This window comes from Nanorana parkeri, unplaced genomic scaffold (genome assembly GCF_000935625.1).
Source record: "Nanorana parkeri isolate BGI_ZX_2015 unplaced genomic scaffold, ASM93562v1 scaffold270, whole genome shotgun sequence".
Taxonomy (NCBI): Eukaryota; Metazoa; Chordata; class Amphibia; order Anura; family Dicroglossidae; genus Nanorana; species Nanorana parkeri.
Window position 1 is genome coordinate 849,755 of NW_017306538.1, and position 22,573 is coordinate 872,327.

Genomic DNA, 22,573 nt, shown 5'->3' on the forward strand with positions numbered 1-22,573 from the left:
CTATGTCCTCAATTATGTACAAACACTCAGCGATCACTGAGTGTTTGCACTCGCTCTCCATCTTGACAGCTGTCACAGGAGGCTGAGCGAGCGGTGCAGGGAGGAGAGCTCAGGCTCCTGTGACAGCGCTGGCTGTCTCGCCCACACACTGCTCTGCCGGACTGTGACAGGAGGCTGAGCAGTGCGGGCGGAGGAGAGACGCTGGCCGCTCACACCGCTCTCCTCCCTGGGTCCGCAAAATGTTTGTTGGTATTAGTTCCACTTAAGCAATGCAGAAAACATTGCAAATTTGCATAAATGGTTAGTTTGCCTTTACCAACAAACATTCCCATGCATTTCAGGGTTTCCAGTTCATCAGGAAACACTGAACAGATTTTACATAGAAACTTATTTTGAAAGGCAGACCTATGGACCGTGTGTGGCCTCTCCCAAGCCTGTCAGAAAAACTCCTAGGTAGGTGAATCCTCCCACCCCCATCCTCCTGCTTAGATGGCAGGATGCGCCAGACATTGGAGTATGCCCCCAGCACCTCAGGCTCGTTCAAAACACATGCATGCACAGTGGTTGTAGGTTGGGAGCCATGCACTGTCTCTGGGTATGCCATTCAATGGAAGCTTCTATTGAAAATCTGTGCAGTGTTTTTTAATGTACAGGAGAAGCAGGAATCCATGGGAATTTTTTTGGTAACGCTTTAAATCAGGGTTGGGTTTGGTGGTCTGTACAGTTAAAATGTAGATGTGCATATAAAGCAGACTGCATACTGACTAATAGCACAGTCTAACATTATTTGTCTAATATAATCACATTACAACGTATGTGATTATCACGTAAGTTAAAAAAGGTAGCAAAAGTCTGAAAATAATTACCATGGCTGGGGCCAGGACAGTCATCTGGTTCTCCAGCTAAAGTAAGTCATTTGTGGTTTCTGATACTGTTTAAGGGATTTTATATGATCATACACTTTTTTTTGACAGAATGTTCTTTTTTAATTGTTCAGGTTTACAAGAACCAGATTATTTATCAGAGAGCATAGGAAACGCAAGAGGAATACTGACTCCAAATGTCAAGCATTACAATAGTCAGTTGGCATATGGATATTTATGTGCTTAGATATCCTTTTTTTATACATATTTTGAATGGGGTCATAGATCTTTTATATAGGTAAGTGAGTAGCTGCTGCAGGGTTGTAATTCAGTTATGATTCATACCTGTGCATCTCTCTTACTTGGTGTCAGGAATTAATAATTTAAAGTACTACTAGAGGATCCTGTATGACAACTGCCAAATTCACTTATTATGTGTGCACACGCTTCATAATGTAAACTAAAAATTCAATTTGCCTCTCTAGAATTAACCAAATCTTTCTTAATTTGAGTATTACACGCTCCACTCCCAGACACTTCAGCTCATAGAGGAAGGCTACCAGTAAGTAAGTCCACAAATTAGTGGTCAGATCTCGGTGTGTCCCGGTGCTGAATGACAAACTATAGACTTGTAAATCAGCAGTGACAATGTTGATCGCCACACACCCTGCAACATTTGCTCATCCCACTGTAGTGCCAGCAGGCATTGCCAACATAAGGGAAGTGGTATGAATTTATTAGCAGTGCAGTGTCGTTTCTCCACCATCACAGAAAGCTGCACTGGTTGGACTTCACTGGCAGGATTAATAGGCATTTGTGGGACTGTGCAGGGGGATTAAGAGAAAACTGTAAGTGCAGATGCAGTTATAACTGATTTTTTTCCTTTTCACGGCAGGCCATAGTTCACCTTTAAAATGTGTTATATTATCTATCTATCTATCTATCTATCTATCTATCTATCTATCTATCTATCTATGTATCGATCTATCGATCTTATACAATGATTACCTCTTAAGTTCTTCACAAAATCCTCTAGTTTCATCTTGCGCTCAGGCTTGACATTTGGGCTGTACATGTCTGTGTTCAGAAGGATGATTGCAAATGCCAAGATGAAGATGGTGTCTGGGTTTCGGAACTGCCGGACAACGCCTGGGTTACAAATGCAGTATCGCTGGCTGGAAAGACAGGAAGACAAGATTATAGTTATGCTATCAATCACCCCTAAGGTGACCAAAATCTGTGAACTCTGGTATCAGATACAAACAACCTGATCTTTGTGCAGTTAGCCTCATGGACTTGAACTTTTAGAATTGCTGTAAATTTGTGCTATTCACTGATATACAATTTTAAGCAACATTTGAAACCAGCCAGTAAACTGCTATTTTTTTAATTCAGCAAACACTGGTACAATGTTAAAGACAGAATGGGGATCACACATGGTAACTCAGAGCATACTTCCTGAAGCCTGTTCTTGTAGCAGGTGTCTGTAAGAAGCCCCATAGTATTGAGAACTAGCACTGAGAACTTGTTGCATTTAGGTTTCTAAAGACAACAAGAACTTTGGAGGGGGTTTGTTTGGGAATTGCACGCCTGCATCAGAAGCAGGGGTTCTCAGATCACCGGGACACCAGCCAAAGACACTTGGATAGCAGAAGTACAATGAGGATGCATTGCACAGCCACAAACCACAGCAGTAACATCTTGCCAAGGATGCCCTGGAGAGGTATAGCAACCGGTCATCTGATCACAATTAATGTGTATGACCCCTGTTAATATTAAAGCTAAATTCCAGCCAGACACAAAGGAAACAAACAAATCCAGCTCTGTATTCATGACTACATCCCTAAAAGTGTGTTTTAAACTGCGAGTACTGTAAATACCTGAATTTGACCTGGTATTATCCTCTTGTACCTACCTGTACAGCAGAGCTCAGAATGGGGGAGGAAGAAGCAGCACAAAGAGCTAACCAGTTGTGCTGCAGTGAAAGCTGTATTCAGATGAGAGAGAGAGAGAGAGAGAGAGAGAGAGAGCAGAGTGACAGATAGAGCATCATTCTGCTGTTCCTCTTTTCACTGTCCCCTCACATGGCAGGCATAGGGAGGGCAACTATTATGTTTTTTACAACTACAGCAGAGAAACAGGGCTCTGTTGTGTGGTAGAGCTGTATAAGTCTTAGGATTGGATGGGCAGAAATACAAATCTTTTGTCAGGTAAAACTGCTTCCTTATACTGTATGTATTTCATCCAGTTATTTAGGGTTGAATCAATTTTTATTAGAAGTTTCATAAGATTCATACAATCCGGTATAAAAGCGACATATAAAGATTAAGGCAATGCAATACACAGGGGAGTACCTTTCTCTGCAACGGGCCCGGCTTAACAGAGTTATAACAGCAAAATAGTAGCTCACATGAAATCAAAGCAAAATGTGTGTGTCTAAGGTCCAGGTGAGGCGCCACTAGAGACCTAATACTGAGCAAGATTCAATATTGTTGGATCAGATACATAAAAATGCTATTGAACTAATCGGCTTCTGGTAAGGAGGGGAGCAAGGAGAGCCGGGTGCGCCGTTTCAGTACTAGAAATCTCCTGTGAACAAATTGTATGAATCACTAGGCATCTTACAAGTAACTACAAGAGGACAGATTTAGGTAGAAGATCAGGAAAAGAATGAGTAGAGTAAGAGGGGGAGGTCAAGGAAGGGGGGAAGCAGGCACTGCAGATGTAAACAAGACAATGGTATGGCCGTGGATCATTCTCTTTTTCGGTGACAACATTTTCCTACTACCTTTCAAAGCAGCTTTATCACCCTGTGTGCACTCTACAAGTAGATGTGGCAACCACAGTGTGACGGCATGGCCGCTCTGCTGCACAACTTTTGCAGTATGCCTGTCGCCCCCATTATGGCCAGAGTTCAGATATCAATATTTGTCTCCCTTCCAATGTTCTTCTCCACACTGAAGCATATATATCAGCTGCCATGAAATGTAATAATTGTGTCTGACCTGCACAACTGCACAACTTCTAAGAGCTGGGCAAGGAACAGCCATACACATCTCCCAGCCCAGCTCTTAGCAACCAGGAACACTCTGGCTGGTGTTCCACCAAGCTCCCGGAAACCAGTGACATCACCGGTTACCAGGAGCTAAGCAGGACCCTCTGGCCAGTATCCCGCCCAGCTCCAGTGATGTCCCTTGGCGAGACGCCTCTCCCAGAAAAGATAGGAATGTTTCATACACAGCAGAGGTGTCAAACTCAAACTTGACCTCAAAAGGCCGGTTGTATCTGTAAGACTATATACATGTATCTACTCTTTATGATATTACATTATTGCCTCTGCATTCCAATATTACTGGTTTTACTAATAACTTAATAACTAGCACTGGAAGAAGTAGTCTAGGAAAAATAATGGCAATTAGTGTAATAGTGCAGACTCTAAGGTGGATGTGCAGGTTCTATGGTGGGCTGTGCAGACTCTCAGGTGGGCTATGTGTGGTCGTTTATGGTGGGCTGTGCAGACTCTCAGGTGGCTGTGCGGGGTCTATGCTGGGTCTTAGGAGAGCTTTGCAGTCTCACCAGGGGTCCTGGTCAGTCTCGGCGGGTGTGGGTGGTGTGGATCCACAGGAAAGAGGATATTTGCTGTAAACAGGCACCGTAATTCACAGGAAGGCTGCCAGGAGCTTTCTGGGGACCTCGGCAGCCTTCCTGTGAAGCCTGGCACCTGTTTACAGTGCTGGCTTTGGTTAAAAATGTAAAGCACCACTATCAGCGCTTAATATCGGAGACAAGGTGTGGTGGGAGATGAGGGGGGTACCGCAGCTGCACGAGAGGTCCACATGAAATAGCCTGGTGGGCCGGATTCGGCCCATGGGCCTTGCGTTTGACACATGTAAAATATATGCTTTAGTGTGGAGAAGAACATTGGAAGGGAAACAAATATTGAAAACACTGAGTGGAAAATAAATTATTTGTGGTAAAGTAAGCATGAAATATAAAACTAAGGACAACAGTAACAACATATTTGCAATCTTTACATGAGGTTTGGGAAGGTTTTCCATTTCCAGCTGTTTCTTACAGGTTCACCCTTTTATATGTTGATTATATACTGTATATTAGCTGCCATGAAATGTAATCATTGTGTCTGACCTTCATATAGACACTTGATTTGCAGGGAGAGCTCATCCCTCCCCTGTGTTTTCACACATGCTGTTTAAATTCCAAGTGACCGAGCTCTGACCATCTGATTCTGCTTAAGTCAAACTGCAACAGCTTAGTGAGGATTAAACCTTTAATTAACTGTATGGAGCTCAAAATATTACGCATTCCTGATATGGCTTTCTCTTGCTATGCTTGCATATTAACGAAAAGCTGGATTCTAGGCAAAAAGCTAAATATGTATATATAGATAGATAGATAGATAGATAGATATACACTGTATATAAACACCAATTGGCCATAACATTTTCACCACTCGCCTAATAATTGAATAGGTTCCCCTTTTTCTGCCAAAACAGCCCTGACCTTGCAGGGAATGGACTCCACTAGACCTCTAAAGGTATGCTAAGATATCTTGCACCAAGCCATTATTAGCAGAGGTTGCGAGGTGGGGCCTCCATGGAATGGACCGGTTTTTCCAGCACATCCAACAGATGAATTTAAAGGCCAAGTCAACACCCCAAACTCATTGTTGTGTTTCTCAGACCTTTTTTTGAACCATTTTTGAGTGGCAGCGTGCATTGTCCTGCTGAAAGAGTCCACTGCCATTAGGGAATACTATTTGCATTAAGGGGTGTACTTGGTCAGCAACAATGTTTAGGTAGGTGGTACAAGTCAAAGTAACATCCACATAAATGGCAGGACCCAAGGTTTCCCAGCAGAACTTTGCCCAAAGCATTACACTGCATCCTGGTGCCATATCTTCCCCCAGGTAAGTGACACACACGCACCCAGCCATTCACATGATGTAAAAGAAAACATGATTCATCAGACTGGGCCACCTTTTTCTATTGCTCCATGATCCAGTTCTGATGCTCACATGCCCTCTGTAGTCACTTTGGTGTTGGACTCGGGTCAGCATAGGCACCCTGATCAGTCTGCGGCTACACAGCCCCATACACAACAAACTGAGATGCACTGTGTGTTAAGACATCTTTCTATTGGAACCAACATGGACATTTGAGTTATTTGAGCTACAGTAGCTCTTCTATTGAAATCAGACTACATGGGCCAGCTCGCTCCGCATAAGCATCAATGAGCCTTGGCTCATTTTCCTTCCTTGTTACTCCGAGGAGCCGAGCAGCATAGGAATTTCCTATGCTCCTCTGCCCCATCTAGTTACAGGAATGCGGTGTGAATGACAATTGCACAGTGTATGGTTGGGTGGAACATTTATAAATTAGCCTCCAAGTGTCACCTGTAGTTGTCATGCAGACAAAATCTTACATTCTCTGTAACTGTGTAGATATGGTTGAAGCGCTGGACCTTAAAGGTATATGTGACCTGATAGGTTCTTTGGTTTTAGAAGGCTGCTCTCTACTGACAAGGGTATCCACTGGGTCCCCAAAAATATCCAGAACAAAGGGCACCACAGTCGTATGATTAATCCACTATAACTTCAATGTTCTAGACACAAAAACCACAGAAAAAAGCCAATGCGTTTCAGGGGCTCACAACTACCCCCTCCATCAGGGCTGGGAAACAAATACAGTGTAATACCAAGCTCTTGTCTGATAGCAAACTGAACATTTTAGACTTATTTTGACAGAGAAAAAAATATGACTGTAGTACTCTTTTTTCCCTTGTCTTATTTCTGGAGTCTCTGTAACTGGGGATAAGTGAGGAGGGAGAGCCCTTGGTCAGCGATTATGTTTTTATTTAGCAGATAAATTCTTGGATATGAACAATTTAATTAAATTTTTCATTTTAAGGATGTTTATATTTTTAAGAAAATACATAGATAATCTCAACACATACATAACATGTAAAATACAATTTATAAGACTAACATTTCAGCGTGTAATGACATTCATAAAATTAAGACATTTTGAATACCCCACCTGAATGCTTCAATAAGTCGTTCTACTTTCTGAGCCTCTCCTTGAACCCGGATATGAGCTTGGAACTTCCTGAGCGCCTCATCTAATTCCATTGCAGAGAAATCCATTTCATCAACCACGCAGCTGGAAAACACAATCACATTTGCTTCAAAATCTCCATTGGGAAATGAGCACCATTAGCAAATGAGGTACTTGTAACAAGTAATGTTAAAACATTATTAGTATGTAATTTGTTGTAATTAATTGGTAGTAAACAGTAATTCTATAAAAGGAATATTATGCAAATCATTCAGCATCCTGAATAAATGACAAATGGACTGCAGAATAAAAAGTGATGCAACAGATCCAACTTTTGAAAACCTGTATGAAAGCCTAACTCCAGCTAGTTTTTCTTTTTTGAGATTTGCTCAGTTAAAAATTATTAAAATGTATCTTATGTGTTTATTCTGCCTGTGACCCCATTTGGGAGATTTTCCATAACATTCTGTCCCTGTGATGGCAGGGCATGGAATAGGTGAGTGGCTGTTTTCTGGAGAGCAATAAACAGACAGCAACAATCACATTGTCTACCGATTCTTCAATCTACTAAAAATGTGGTTTTTTTTCTTTTCTTCTCCTGTTAGAGAGGAATGCCATTATTTTCTTTCTAATAGGGACAATAATGATCTAATAAAGGCTTAAAACCATTGCTGTTCTATCCAAAACAAAATATAAAAAATTGGCAGAGTTGAACTATGCATGCATAGATGTGCACACTCGTGCCTCTGCATTCAGCAAGTACCGCTAAGTCCAACCAAAGGCTAAGGCCTGGTTCACACCTGGGCGTTTTACAGCGCGTTCCTACGCGCTGTAAAACGCTCAACATGTGAAATCCAATAATTGCCTATGGGCATGGTTCCCACCTGGGCGTTTTACAGCGCGTAGGAACGCGCTATAAAACGCCCTACGCCCAAAGAAGTACAGGAGCTTCTTTGGGGCGTATTTGCAACGCGTATCCATTAGGATACAGCCGGATAGCCCTCGGAAATGCTTGTGAACCCAGCCTAAGGCAGCAAAGCCCTTTGAAGGAGAAAGTTCTGTCTGGACAACTGTTTCCCCCACATACAGTCTTCAGAGGGTGGCTGCCAATTTCTTATGACTTGTGAACCTGAACCAGTGAAAGTGAACTCCCAACTTATTCAGATGAGAAACAGGCACACCTTTGAACACAATGAAGGGAATTTATCAAAACTGGGGCAGATAAAATATGGAGCAGCTGTGCATAGCAACCAATCAGCTTCTCTGTCTCATTTTCAAATCTTACCTGAGCAAAGTGAAGAGAGAAGCTGATTGGTTGCCGTGCACAGCTGCTCCAGATTCTGTCTGTTCCAGTTTTGATAAATTCCCCCCAATGTATTTAGGCAATGGAATATACCCCTGCCACACCCCTAGTTATGTGGACAATTTATATGCATGATTAAAGTTTTAGTTCAGAGTAGTACTTTTGGTAGTTAAATTGCTCTTTTTCATAGATATGTGTGCATCAGACCAAAAAGAGGGGAAAACTGAGGAGGAAAAGAGACAAAGGGATTTGGTTCCAAAAGAGGGGCAGTCTCTCCAAATGAAGGAGGTATGCTATACCCAGACTATGCAAATAAAGCCCTCATTCACCTCTGTAGCTACAGGCATTGACACAACATTTATCTTCAAGTTTATATCAGACACATTGAAATTACAGCTCCTTCTAGACTTCTAGCTTGCCAGCCTTCTAATGTAAAAATACAGCAGGTATTGTTAAGCTGCTAGAAACTGATTGAAACTGGGCTTTACAGTTTCTCTTGTGATCTTTGAGAATGAAATAGTTTACAGTACATGCATCAAGAATAGACAGTAATAACTTGCTTTTAATCTCTTTTACTGCTTGCTAAAGATACAATGTTACCTTGCCCATGCAGGGCAAAGTGACAACGTCTATGCAAAGGTCCCCCCAGAAGCAATTATACTCAGCTTACCAGTGCTCACCTCCACTCATTCCTCCATTAAAGGGATGACCTGTCACTTCTACGTATGGGCAGTTCTTGGGTGACAGTTCTTGGGTGTAGCAGCCAATTCAATTACCAGCAGTGTATTAGCTGAATAGAATTAGCATACGTGTCTTTGAAATAGTTTTCTTTGGGTGATCTGGTTTCCTTTACTAACACATACCAGTAGGTTAATTGGCTTTAACCAGTGTGACTCCACTTTGTGTGTGTGCTATGACCTCAGAAGTAACATTCGACTGTATGCTTCTCTGGGGCAGGGACAGACTTGAATGCTCTTTCAAAAGCACTGCACTGTATGCTTTTGCTATATATAAACACAGGGAAGAAAATGATGCCAGCGAGGATGGAGGAAATAGATTTTAAATGTAATATATCTTCTCAATAGCTATATTTGTCACAACACTCTGCATTGTTTCAGCACCTGACAAAGAAGCTATTAACATGTCTCACAAATTGGGAAAAATGGCAGGTATTCAGCAGAAAGATGTATGGTAGAATTACGGGGCACAGCGGGGTGTAATGACGCAGTTGGGAAAGAGCTTAAGAAGGGATTGGATTATTGGTGATGCTGTAAATGAGTTATGCTCCCAAATACGACAAGGTAATTAGAGTGTTGTGTGGTCATCCCAGATAGAGTCGGCCGCAGGCTGGCAACCCACTAGAAACTATTTAACACAACAAATCCCTGATAAATGCCAGGACTGGTGGAATTCCGCATATATAAGATATGAGAAAACTAGCTAAGAGATACAGAACCAGGCATAGCACTTTTTCACGCTTCACATTATCTGTAACAAAAAAGTTTTGTGCTGGTTTGCCAACTTATTCTTTATAGTCAGTCCACTCAAAACTGAGGGATGCTGCCAGGTGGCATCTCTATTGCCTTCTCTCTGAGGGGCTTCAGAAGTAAGATCTCCCATGGAAGAGCTGCTGGCTCTCCTTCCTCCTGACTTATGTTGATTTTAATGAGATAATAAAAGTGAGTTATCCATGTGTGTTAGTGATTAAGGTGACACTAAACCAGGAGTTAAATCTTAAAAATGTATTCCATTTGTGTATCACTTGACTGTAGATCCTCAGACCATCTCTGAATTCAAGCTGACACTGTCCTTCCTTCTTGGCGGTGGCTACTTTTGTTCCCCATGGACCAAGCTCGCTCCCAGGATGGACTACAATCTCACGTTTATTTTATGGAGATTGTAGACTATCATGGGAGCAAGCTTCGAGCAGTGGCTACTTTTCTACACACATAGGGATCATGGGGAAGAAAAGTAGCCACCCTCCAGAAGGAAGGACAGTGTCAACATGAATTCAGAGATGATTTGAGGATCTACAGCTCCGTGATACTGAAATAAGATACATTTTTGTTAATAGTTAAGGTACTTTTTAAGATTAAACTCCTGAGTTTAGTGTCACTTTAAAGTGATAATATGGGTAACCCGGTATGACCCATAGGACTTCCTAGCACATCCAATTGCTGTCAACATTTTACAACTACAATATTTTAAGACGCATTTTGAGCTGGATAGTTAAATCAATGCACCATATTCTAAAAAAATATGACTGTATTACAACATAAATGATTAAAAGGCTCTACATTATGAAGAAATGAATGGAAGAAAATCAAATACTGTCAAATGTACAATAATAAAAAAAAGCATTCAATATAACCAAGCAGCAAGTTAAACAATTCAGTGATCTTTTATCTAGTAAACCCTGCAGGTGCGATAAAGTCATAAAGTTCACCCTATTGATCTTTGAGTTCTGTGTAATCTCCTACAGGAATAACACATCCAAAACTCTATACAGGATCAGTAGGAAAGAAGATGGAGTGTACTTCCTGAAGCCTGTGTTGTATAACTCCCTCTCTCTCTCTCTCTCTCTCTCTCAACCTCCTGCAGCAGCTATCATATTCAAACGTTCAAGAACGTTTTGAATCTGATTGGTTGCTCTAAGAAACTTCTTAGTACTGGGATTTTTACATCATTTCAGCATCGCCGGTAGGGTTCCAGAATCATCAGATTCACCTAAAGATGCCAGAATTTCTAACCTGATAAATTGTAAATCTGACTTAAATGAGACTTCTGTCAGGTTATCGAGCTGTATAGGACATATATGACACCGGATAAATGTCATCTGGTGAATGTTTCTGAGGATGCCAGGAGGATGGCATGGGTTTACAAAGCTGGTAGATATTTGTCCCCATTTTACAAATTTATCATCCCACATCCAGCTAATGCTTTGCCTAAAAATGTGGAAGACATTCCAAGGAGGAGATAAATCAATCCACAGACTTCCTGCTAATGCTACAAGAGAAACACTTTTTTTGATCATCCTATCTAATAAAATGAGATCCATGTTGATGGATCGGTTTATATTTCATCTCCCTTTAGGCTTTGAGCTAGGTTCACTTTTTCTATTCATATTGGAATTCTCTTATATCAGTGTGGTCCTGCCTATTTTATCCTTAAACTTATCATTGCTTGAATAACATATTAGCATCCTCTACTATAGGATAATATTTAAGAAAATTATTGTTAAACCACATTGTATGTTCTTATCCATACCAATAAAAACAGTGAAAGTAGAAAGTGTTCACATTTATTATCTGTGGCAGAAATTATAAATAAGATGATTTATGATTTATTTCATATTTTTGCTCCATGTCATTACCAGCCTTCTTTCTTTTGTTACCACTATAGTTGATCCTGATTTTGCATGACCTTGAGTTCAGATACAATTTCATGGATTTGGGTGGTTAAACTTAAATCCATATTTCAGTGTTATTTTTGGTGGTTGGGATTTTCAAGAGGTATGTGGGAGAAAGGGATGAAAGGCTGCTTTGAAGGCCCTTTTTGCCACCATGTATCTCCTTAGCTTGACCTTCAGTACCACCTGATCCTACCCTTCTATTTTGGTATCCTTGGTGGAATTTTAAAAGGAAGTGGCTGAGGCTGTTTTTTGGCCAAGCAAGACTGCCATGAACTTCCCAAACCATTCTGCACAGTTTTGCATCATTTGCTGCAAAGCAATACACACTTTGTTGGAGCCTTGCTCATATTTGTATTGACTTGGAACTTCAGGTTAAGAAACCATGAATTTTGGGATGATATTCTTCTACTATTTAGTTTGACCAAATCACAACTGATCAAACTTTTCAAAAGTTTGCTATTCTCTAGTTATCAGGGTCAGATGATTTTCTGCAATCACTGCCATCAGTAGATGAGCATGGCAAAATGATATGGATAAATACTTCCACAAAGCATTAAAGGATTTCTCAATATAGGCCCTTTTTAATGTATTGTTTAAAAGAAAATAAATGTGGCTTCCTTGCAATGTGGCAAATTAAAAACTTTCCATACACTGCTTTTGTACAGGTCTACTACTGAAATCTTATTTACTGCTTGGGTGATTGGTTTTACTTCTTTCACCAGACATTTGCACAGAGCCTGGAGGCTAATCATAGGCATGCCCTACAAAAGACGTTTAATGTTTTTATAAGTCCCTTTTCATGGCCAAAGGGTTGTAGACGGTACTCCTTTTGTTTAAATAATGAGTCTGCTCAGGTAGTGATACTAAAAGCAGATCCTTCCTTTTAGCAGTCAGTTTGAGATCAGGAAGAATGGGAACATTTCTTCAGAGCAGATAGTTTAATTTTTTATAATATTTGGTACAGCTGGAGGGGATAGTTTTTTCCTTAAAAAGCTGTAAAACTTTAATGCTGGGAAATGTTTGGACAATGCTCCTTCAATGTTGGGAAAGTATTTGACAATGCACATCCAATGTTGGGAAAGTATTAGACAATGCATTTAATGTCGGGAACTTATTGGACTATGTACCTTTGCAGCTAGCTCATTGCTGAGCAATGGTGTAGTGCATTTATTGGTGTCGTCAACACTGGCACTTCAGCAGAATGAAAGTAGAGCCCTGGAAAGACCTAGTGATTGTTTTATAATATAAACATTTTCACCACCCCCATATATTTTTATCTTATCATGTCAGAACTATGTAGAACAAGGTAACTGGAAGTAAACCTGAAAGTGCATTGCCAGAAAGAATAAAGTCTATGATACTCATAACTTTTAATAGCTGCAATAACGTCTACATGGCACTGCATTACTCATTTGATTTCCTTTAATTTACATTTTAGTTATTAACAAAGTGAAAAGAGTGAATAAAATATGTTAAACACTGATCTTACTTTACATCTAAATTAGCAGCACCCCCACAACACTGTATACATACAGTATACTCTCCATTCCCACAGTCTTCCTTCCAGCTGCACGACCTGTCTCCTGAAGCCGCTTCTCTTCAATGGTCCATCGGTCACAGGCCCTTTGACGTCATCACATACAATGCAGGACCAGCAGTCCTGCATTGTAAGTGAGGATGACATGGGCTCCCAAACAACCACTCCATTGGAGAGAACAGTAGCATGCTGGCTGCTGGAGGAGTGGAGGATACAGTAAGTGATACTGTTGTTTATGTTTCCCCTCAATCAAAATTAGAATTTACCCTTGCAGTGTAGGGGAAGCCCAACTGCAAAGGTAACTTTGGATTTTTATTGGAGTTTAGCTTTAGATAACTGTACTTATAATTTAGTTATCCTTTAAATAACCTTCCCCCCAGCATTCTCCTCAAATCCTACACGTACATGTCCTTGCATTTTGTAGCACCTCTTTGTGCAGCTTGCTGCAAGCTGAATAGCCTATACACAAAAAGTCTCTCAAAAATGCATGCAGAGTAAGATTACCATTCGTTCTTAGGAAAAGGCCATTCCCAATTTGTCCCAATAGTACAAAAGGAATAAAGTCTGCTCACTTAACAATGTGAACGTTAGTTAATAAAATAAGGCTATGATAATGTGTATATCCAATCATGTGCTAGGAAAAAAAGCCACTTTTTTAAAATTTCCCTTGCAATGAGTGGGTATTCAAACTAAACACAGTAAACATTGGTAAACACTCACTTTGCAAATTGAACAGCCTGTACTTCTTTAGTAAATCAACCATATAATATTAGCATTCTAAAGAAGACAGTGGCAATAGCTGTCACAGCATGTGCATGTCTATTCTCCTCCTCTACACCTTGCTTATTTTTCTCCCTTAGTAGAGACAGTAACAGAGGGGATAGGACATAAGAGTGTAGTATTGGCATTGGAGGAGGTCCTGTAAAGTTTAGGAGATATCATTATCTTTGTCTATGCTGAGTCTTGAAGCAGTACACCTAACTGAACCCACTGACAGACCTAAAAAAGAAAATATGTTTATCTCTACACCTTGACTGGATCAATGAGACTGCACCGGCCGTTAATATGGAGTCAGCGGGATCTGAAATGACTCCCCAGACTCATGAAGCTCACATAAATATAACATCCTTTCACTTCATTTTCAGTGTAATGAACACCATAAATAGCATACAGGGTACTGTGTACAGCTGGATCAATTCTCCACTGCAGTGCTGGGAGCGTCTCCCAGGACCTCTACCAGACATCATCTCAGTACTGAGCATGTTAAGTTCCAATACATTCACTGACAACTGTAGCTCTTGCAGTACTACATCATAATGTTGATCTTCAGAGATATTTCTATCATTAAACATTCTAGTTTTATATACTATTAGCATTAGGTAACAGAAAAATGCTAACCTGACACCATATAAAGCAAAAGTAGTTTGCAAAATTAGATTGGCTAAAGAAATATCTGGGTAGGTCAGTCATTTCAAACTGCTGACACCAAAATCATGGGCGAGGTGCATGGACTAGACTATAGATGAAAAAATATACAGAACAGGCTCTGCTAGAGTATGAAACAATTGGTCTACTTAGATGGCATGTATATTTGGTTCAATTATTTTTTTAGACATGTAAAAAAGATTATGTTGATGTAAATATGCAAATGTTCCTTGTAATATATGTATTTACAACTTATAACAGTTTTTATGTATATTTTGTATTCATATATTTAGATTCATGTATGCAGTCTCTATGTAGTGGTATGACATGGCCCCAGTAAAGGCATAACAGTGTTTTTCAGTTAACAAAGTTAAAGGAGAACTATGGGGTCAGGGCTTTTCCCCATAGTTCTCCTTAGGGTAATGGGAGGACACAAATTAGCGTCCTCCCATCACCCTAGGCTCAGTATACCGCGAGCTACAGCAGAAAGGTAAATTAACTTTAAAGGTTTATTTACCCTATATGATTTAACTGGGCTTCAAAAAAGTAGGCCAGATCAAATAAAGAGCTCCCTTTCTGTGGTTAACATATAAATATCTGTATTTATTACAACACAATGTGGAAGAACAAGTATTTTATATCAAGGTACACCCTTCAATAATAACACAACATTTGTACTGACTGAGAATACAATAGTGCAGTGAAAACTACAAATGTAAACTTGCAGATTATGGTTCAATGACCACCAGCAACATTTTACAGATATGGCGCAGATCCACATTTTTATATTCTTTTAACAATAATACATGTCATTGAGCAGCACTTACGAGTTCCCAGCACCCAACATGTACTCTCGTACATATTAGCTTCTCTAGATAAAGTCACATTGCTAGTCCAGAACTGCTCCATAACAGCTGAACTACAAAACAATTTACAATTTCTTAGCAGCAATTAAAAAACAAAAAATATAATACTCACTCAAGAACATCTCTGTTGAACTGCTTTTGCCTGTTGCCCAGAAATTCTCCAATCATTTGTCGGCTGAGTCCCTTTCTCTGCAGGAGGAAGTGAGCCACTCCAACTGGGGTGTCGGGTACAAAGCCTCGTTCAATTAGATATTGAACTCCTTTTTCTGGTTTCCTGAGAAAACAAACAAAGCCAATGTCATTGCTGAAAAGGAGGATTTTCTATCTCATTATACATTTTCTCATGTCATACAAATCATCATGTTATCCCATACAATATGAATGTCCAGTGTCTGTCACAATGTCTTTCACCTAAAACAGATTCTAATGTGGGTGAAGGTCCATGGGGGCACTGTTCCACTGTTAAGGTTCCACTGTTAAAGCTAAAGTCAAGACAAACATCTACATACACAGATGGAATATATAAAAGGGAGATGTATTACCTGCCAAAGGATTTGTATTTCTGTCTATCCTATCCTGAGATTTACACTGTTCTTCCACATCACACAGCCCCATCTGGCAGGAGAGAAGACCTATTTTTTTTCTGCTGCAGCTCAGCAACACTTATAGGTCCTCTTTCCACCCCCAGCCTATGAGCTCATCTCTCAGTCACTATGTTCTCTCCCCCTATCAGAATGCCATTTCTATTACCGATATTTATATAGTGCCGGCAATTTACGCAGCACTTTACATAGTTGCACATTCACATCAGTCCCTACCCTCAAGGAGCTTACAATATAAGGTCCCTATCTCACATGCATAAATAGAGGGCCAACTTAGAGAGGAGCAAATTAACCTACCAGCATGTCATTGGAGTGTTGGAGGAAACCAGAGTACCCAGAGGAAACCCACGCAAGCACAGAGAGAACATGCAAACTCCTTCCAGATAGTGACCTGATACTGATGCAGATACTGAGGAAGTGAGAAGCAGCAGATGTGGTCCCTTGTACATGGACTGCAAGGGACTGATACCAAGTAAAATTCAGGTACAGTACTTGCACTGCTTTTATTTTACGTATGTATTAATTAATGTATTAATTAATACAGTGATGCATTAACTGTCTCCTACATCTGCATGGAGTTAAGCAAGATACCAGATGAAATCTAAAAAAATGCGTGTGCCTAGTTCACAGTAAAAGAAACCTTAGGACCGAGAGGTCATTTTAACAATGTGACTGTGACTGTAGTTTTCAAATCTCAATGGACTCAGCTGTGAATAGCTATCACTTGTTTGAAAATAAAGACCATTATCCTGGTGTTTTAGATTTGTAAACTGAGCACATTAAACAGACAGTTTTATGATAGTTCTTAAAATGATTACTTGGCTACTTTAAGGGCCTGTGTCGATGGGCTTTGGGTTTGTGTTGATGGATTCAGTTTAAAATGCTTCTGAGATCATTCAGACCTGCATTTGACCTGCATCAAGTGGGTTTTTCATTCATCTACCCTAGGGATGCACCGACATCGATACTAGTATCGGTATCGGTGCCGCTACAGAGTATTTAGGCGAGTACTTGTACTCGCCCAACTGTGCTCCGATACCTTCCCCGATACTAAAACTTCCGGTCAGAAGAAGATTTCCTCTGACCGGCAGTGCCGTAGGGGAACATGGAGCCGGCTTCCTGGGCAATCAAGAAGCCGGGTGGCGAGTAATAACCCGCCTCCCGGGAAGCCGGCCCCATGCTGATTGGCTGGGAAGCCGGCTTTCACGGCCAATCACAATCAAGCCGGCCAAACAAAAGGGAGCCAGGTTTCCCTGCAATCAGGAAGTCGGGTAGCATGTCATTACCCACCGCCCGACTATCTGATTGTCCGGAAAGTTGGCTCCATGCCAGCGGAAGCATCGGTATCGGCACTCAGTAGCACTCGAAAGCAAAATGTCGATAGTCGTACTCGATACCGAAAAACTAGTATTGGTGCATCCCTGATCTTCTCTATAGCTTCGCCCTTTTGAAACCAAATCCCTCCATTACTCTTTCTAACTCAGTTGTCCCTCCTTTTGTTCTAATGTATAGACCTCTATAAAAAGTATACTATTTAACTATTAAAAGTGTTATACCACAATAAAACTTTAATCAAACCGAGAAATGATTGCATCAGTTAGTCTAAAAGCCAGTATACAGAAAAAGTAGTGGTGAAAAAAGCACTTGATCAGTCAACTTTTGCATATTCATTTTTCAAGTGTTTGTGAAACTGGGGAGTGGCAGAGGTGTCCCTGCATATTTGCTGCTGTCCCTCTTTCCAATTTCAGAAAGTTTGGAGTCATGGCCTGCACACACACAACAACACTGTGGACTCTACAAACACATTGGGGGTGATTTACTAACCTAAACACACGCACGCACTAGGTGCGTGTGATTTTTACACAGCAAAACGTATTTATCAACCAAAAAGTCTCTAAAAGCATATTTCCACTAATGCCATATATGGAAAAATCATGCACATGATGCATATATAATGCTGCTTCACAGTTTAGACAAAAATGGTTAGCTCATGCATTTACATTCCTGCATTCATCAACGCAAGCAACACAATGTAGAGCTAATTTACACAACATCACCTTGCAATTAATGCAGGGCTTTGCACAACACACCTGTTGGGTGTGTACACACTACAAAGGTGTCTAGATTCCACCAATAGATCATGCTGGGAGGGAACACACTACAGAGGTGTATACTTGTTCGTGGCGTGTTTATAAGGTTAGTAAATCAACCCCATTATATCAACTAACACATTGTTTTGGTATTAGGCAATCTGTAAAATATTGTATATAGCCTTCAGGGTGAAATCACTATATATATGTGATAAATATAATAAATACGTACAGGGTGGTGAATAGCACATACCTTTTCTACAGGCCTAATAAGTAAAAATGTGTACGTTTGGGCAAAAGATATACATTACTATAAAGCAGAGCTATACAATTCTAAGTGCTATACAATACAAGGGCAAAATTGTTTTTTTTCCCATTAGTTTAATATTTTAAAAAACCTATACAACATACATACATAAAAGTTCCCTTTAATTGCTGTGAACAAGAGATGCCGAGAAAAATCCTTCACACAACTATAGGGTTATGACAGAGGGAATCCTGGCAGAAGATTAATATCCAAACACTCAATGATAGATGAGCTTATCGCACTTTTGAGGTGCCCATAGACATAAAATGACAGTTTCACTATCCAACTTTTTTTTTAATGATCTCATGTCTATACAGTGATGCAGACCGCCTCCGGCCTTCTGCTCTCAGGGGGAATGTCAACTAGACAGGTAGGAAAACCTGTTCCCATTCTATTTTTTCCCTGTGAAATCAGTGATTTTTGGCATTGTCTACCTGCAATAATCTTCTACTTCCGCTGCCATCTCCATCAACACTATGCAAAATTATATTTTTGTGTTCACCATAAAATCCTTTTCTTGGAGCCCGGGAAAGCCCTCCTACTATCAGCATGCCATAGATTAGTAGAAAGACCCATGTTCCTCAATGGACTCCATTTTATGGTGATTACAAAAATGTTCTTTCTTGACAGATTTTTTTCTTTCTTTCTCTGGACAGTTAAAGCCACATCTTCTGACAGAGCCTGTGCTGACTGTTCAGACAGGAGGCCGTCTAGGTATCCCACAATAAGGATACCATAAGAGCGAACTAGAGCTAAAACTAGGGCCAGCACCTGAGGTGGAGACAAGAGTTCCAAGAGCAGAGTAATGTACTGGTATTGTAGGGGCTCCACAGCAAAGCATAGGAAATGCTGAAGCGCTGGAATGATCGGGACATGTAGATACATATCCCTGATGTTCACTAATTCTAGAAATACCATAAGATGGTGGATACCATATGAAATTATTGAGCTTGATGAAGACATTCAGTGCTTTTAGTTTCAAGATGGGGCGGCCTCCCCTTTTTGGGATTGGGAACAATGAACAGGTTGGAGTAAAACCCCTGAAACCGTTCTGCCAAAAAAACTGGGGCAATGACACTTGATGCAGAAGACCTGGGAAGGTTGGAGGTAAGAAACTGAGGGAGGAACAGGGAGCAAATCTTTTAGATGGTAAGCCCTCACGGGCAGGTCCCTTCTTACCATCTTGTCTTGATTTGTATTGTGATGTATTGTAATGGATTCCTTATATTGTAAAGTGCTGCACAAACTGTTGGCGCTATATAAATCCTGTATAATAATAATAATAATAACCCCTAGCCTGTAGATTTGGACACCACCTCTTGCACACAGGTACTGTATTTGAGATGCAAGCAGTCCAAGTGTCTGCAACGGTGAACACTCTGGAAAGTAGGGGTGCACTTTCATGCCAAGGAAGGTTTATCTGAGGATTTGATGGAGTTTGAGCCTCAAACCTTGATGGTGGACTGGGAGCCAAGCTTTCAGGTGTGGACAATTTGGGTGTGGAGAAACAAAAAGTATGTTTCTTAACTGATATAGAGGGAGAATACATTACAGTCTATTCTTTAGGCTTTTTCTTCAGAGGAAGATGGATATTCTTTCCACCAGCAGCATGCTTGATAATGGTATCAAGAGTAGATCTGAAGAAACGTTGTCCCTCAAAAAACATACAGATCAGATGCTTCTTAGACACAGGTTCCACAGTCCACTACCTAAAACAAAGTGTCCTCTGCATGTGTATGGACAGGGGACCCATGCAGGGGATAAGATGGGAAGCCTCTAGCAGCCCATTACAACTATAGCTTAAAGCTACCATTTTCTCCAAATGTTCTATAACCAAAGAATTAACCACATCAAGATTTATTTCAAAGGACTTTGATCATTCACCCAAGGTTTAACAAAGTAAAGTCACAGCCAAAAAGGGGTGACAAGCAGGGACCTGCCATTGGAGAGCTTAGCTCTAGCAGCAGTGTACAGAAGAGTCCGGATAGCAGAAAAAGATCTTCAAGTCTAAGAAAAAAGGTGCTAGCAAAGTAGGTTAGTCTTTTACACAGCACAGCTAAATACATTATTTCCATTCCCCTAAGACACTAGTAAAAACCTGAGGCATGCTGTAGAAGGAGTTATCGTGGGCTGGCCTACAGACTTTTCGTTTGCTACTGTCTAACCCTCCTCTAGGTGACAGCATATCCTGAAGGTGAAAAACTTTCTGTGTCCTTCAATGGATGCAAAAGAAATGCTGTTTATGTGACCACCAGAGGGCAGTCAGATCATGCATGCAAGTCGTACTGCTCTTTAGTATCAATGTGCAACCTCCTAAACCTGTCACACCAACAGACAACTGACATGGATGCACAATCAATTATAACAAGCACTTTACTAATTCAATAAAACCTTCATTAACATTAGGAACCAAGTACAGTATCTTTCCTCCCACCACCTCTTCATTAGTTATGATTTCTAATAAAATGTGCCTGTTGATGTAGAGCAAAACAACAGGCTAAATTATAGTATTTGTATAGCCAAATTACATCTTTTTAGCTTTGAATAGAATATTAAAGGGTTAACACCACTTTAAGTTATTTATTTTTTTGCGGTATCTGTCCCTGACTGTTATTTCTTTTTTTAGACAGTCATCACCAGAACAAGTGTCCTCATTAGAAGACTTACCCTTATCTCTTGTTCCAGTAAGAACTGTAACATCTGGGATTTTTGTTATCACTTTCTATCTTGGTGACAATGGTTACTAAGAGAAATAGGGAAAGTGAATCTACCAAGCGGGGACACAAAGAGAAATCAGGTACATTTTCACATTGAGCAAAAAAAAAAAAATTAGGTTCACTTTAAATAGCAGGCACATTTTGACAGTAGAGGTTAAGTAGCAAAAGGAATATTATTATCAAAAGATAGGGATACATCAGTTTCTCTATTTGATCCATGGGACATAACGTAAAGAAATGCACTTTCTCTGCAGATAAGTCTTCTCTTAGATTGTATCAGCTACCAACAACTTGAGCATCTGCTTTTCTGAGATCCATGGGAGGTAGCCTTGCAGTATGGCAATTTACTGATCACACATAGAACACCAGGTACCAGATTTATTTCTTCCCTTCCTTCATGATATGCATTACTTCTGTCAAACAACAATCTTTTGCAAAACATGCATTCACAATAAAACCGTTTATGGATTTTGCTAGGCTTTAATAAAACATCTCTTTCAATATGTAATGAATGTAGACAATTCTGTATTAAATGCCCAGATTTGCAGAGAACATTTGAAGTTAAGGATATTGTGTTTCCAGGCACACAGACAATTGATTTGCAGGACAAGGTGACCCACAGATGCCCTGAGACTATGCAGAAAATCATTTCACCAATGTGGATTCTGGACTCTTGGATGTTACAGGGAAGGATGAAATATCTAAATAAACCATTAAACACAGACACATATTTTGGAGAAAAAAAAAATTATATATATAATATAATGCCCCAAAATCTAATTTGTTGCTTACACAGCGCTGCGGGCGGCCAGCGTCTCTCCTCCCCGCACCGCTCAGCCTCCTGTCACAGTCCGGCAGAGCAGTGTGTGGGCGGAGACAGCCAGCGCTGTCACAGGAGGCAGAGCTCTCCTCCCACACCGCTCGCTCAGTTTCCTGTGACAGCTGTCAGGATGGAGAGCGAGTGCAAACACTCAGTGATCAGTGGTTACTATAGCCTCAATTATGAATGAATGGGAAGTGATCTACATCACCTCGTTCATTCATAGTTGTGGTTATAGTAAACATACTCTGTCCTCATGTTATGAATGAACAGCAACGCTCAGCATAGAGGATTCCTGTTCATTTATAACAGAGGCTGCAGGACTCTGTGTCCTCAATCTCTTTTTCTATTTTAAATGGGAAATATTTATATATGAAAAAGTCTTTGTACGAAACGCGTCAAAAGAAGTGGACACGCACTGAGGTTGGGACACGCTAATGGTATGAACACTTTTTCTTGAAAAAGTCTTTGTACGAAACGCGTCGAAAGAAGTGGACACGCACTGAGGTTGGGACACACTAATTTGGAAGGATTTTAATTGTATGAGTATTCCACTG

The 22,573-nt window shown here is 40.4% G+C and overlaps 1 protein-coding gene across 2 annotated transcripts in view; it reads right to left on the reverse strand.

Moving 5' to 3' along the window:
* The window catches only part of IQSEC1 (IQ motif and Sec7 domain 1), a 208,234-nt gene that overhangs the window by 36,459 nt on the left and 149,202 nt on the right, over positions 1–22,573 (reverse strand). For both annotated transcript variants that reach the window (XM_018557180.1, XM_018557181.1), the window contains exons 4-6: positions 15,593–15,754; positions 6,920–7,042; positions 1,872–2,038 (exon numbers count right to left, since the gene is read on the reverse strand). In XM_018557180.1, the coding sequence (XP_018412682.1) occupies positions 1,872–2,038; positions 6,920–7,042; positions 15,593–15,754 (452 nt within the window). The remainder of the gene's footprint in view (positions 1–1,871; positions 2,039–6,919; positions 7,043–15,592; positions 15,755–22,573) is intronic.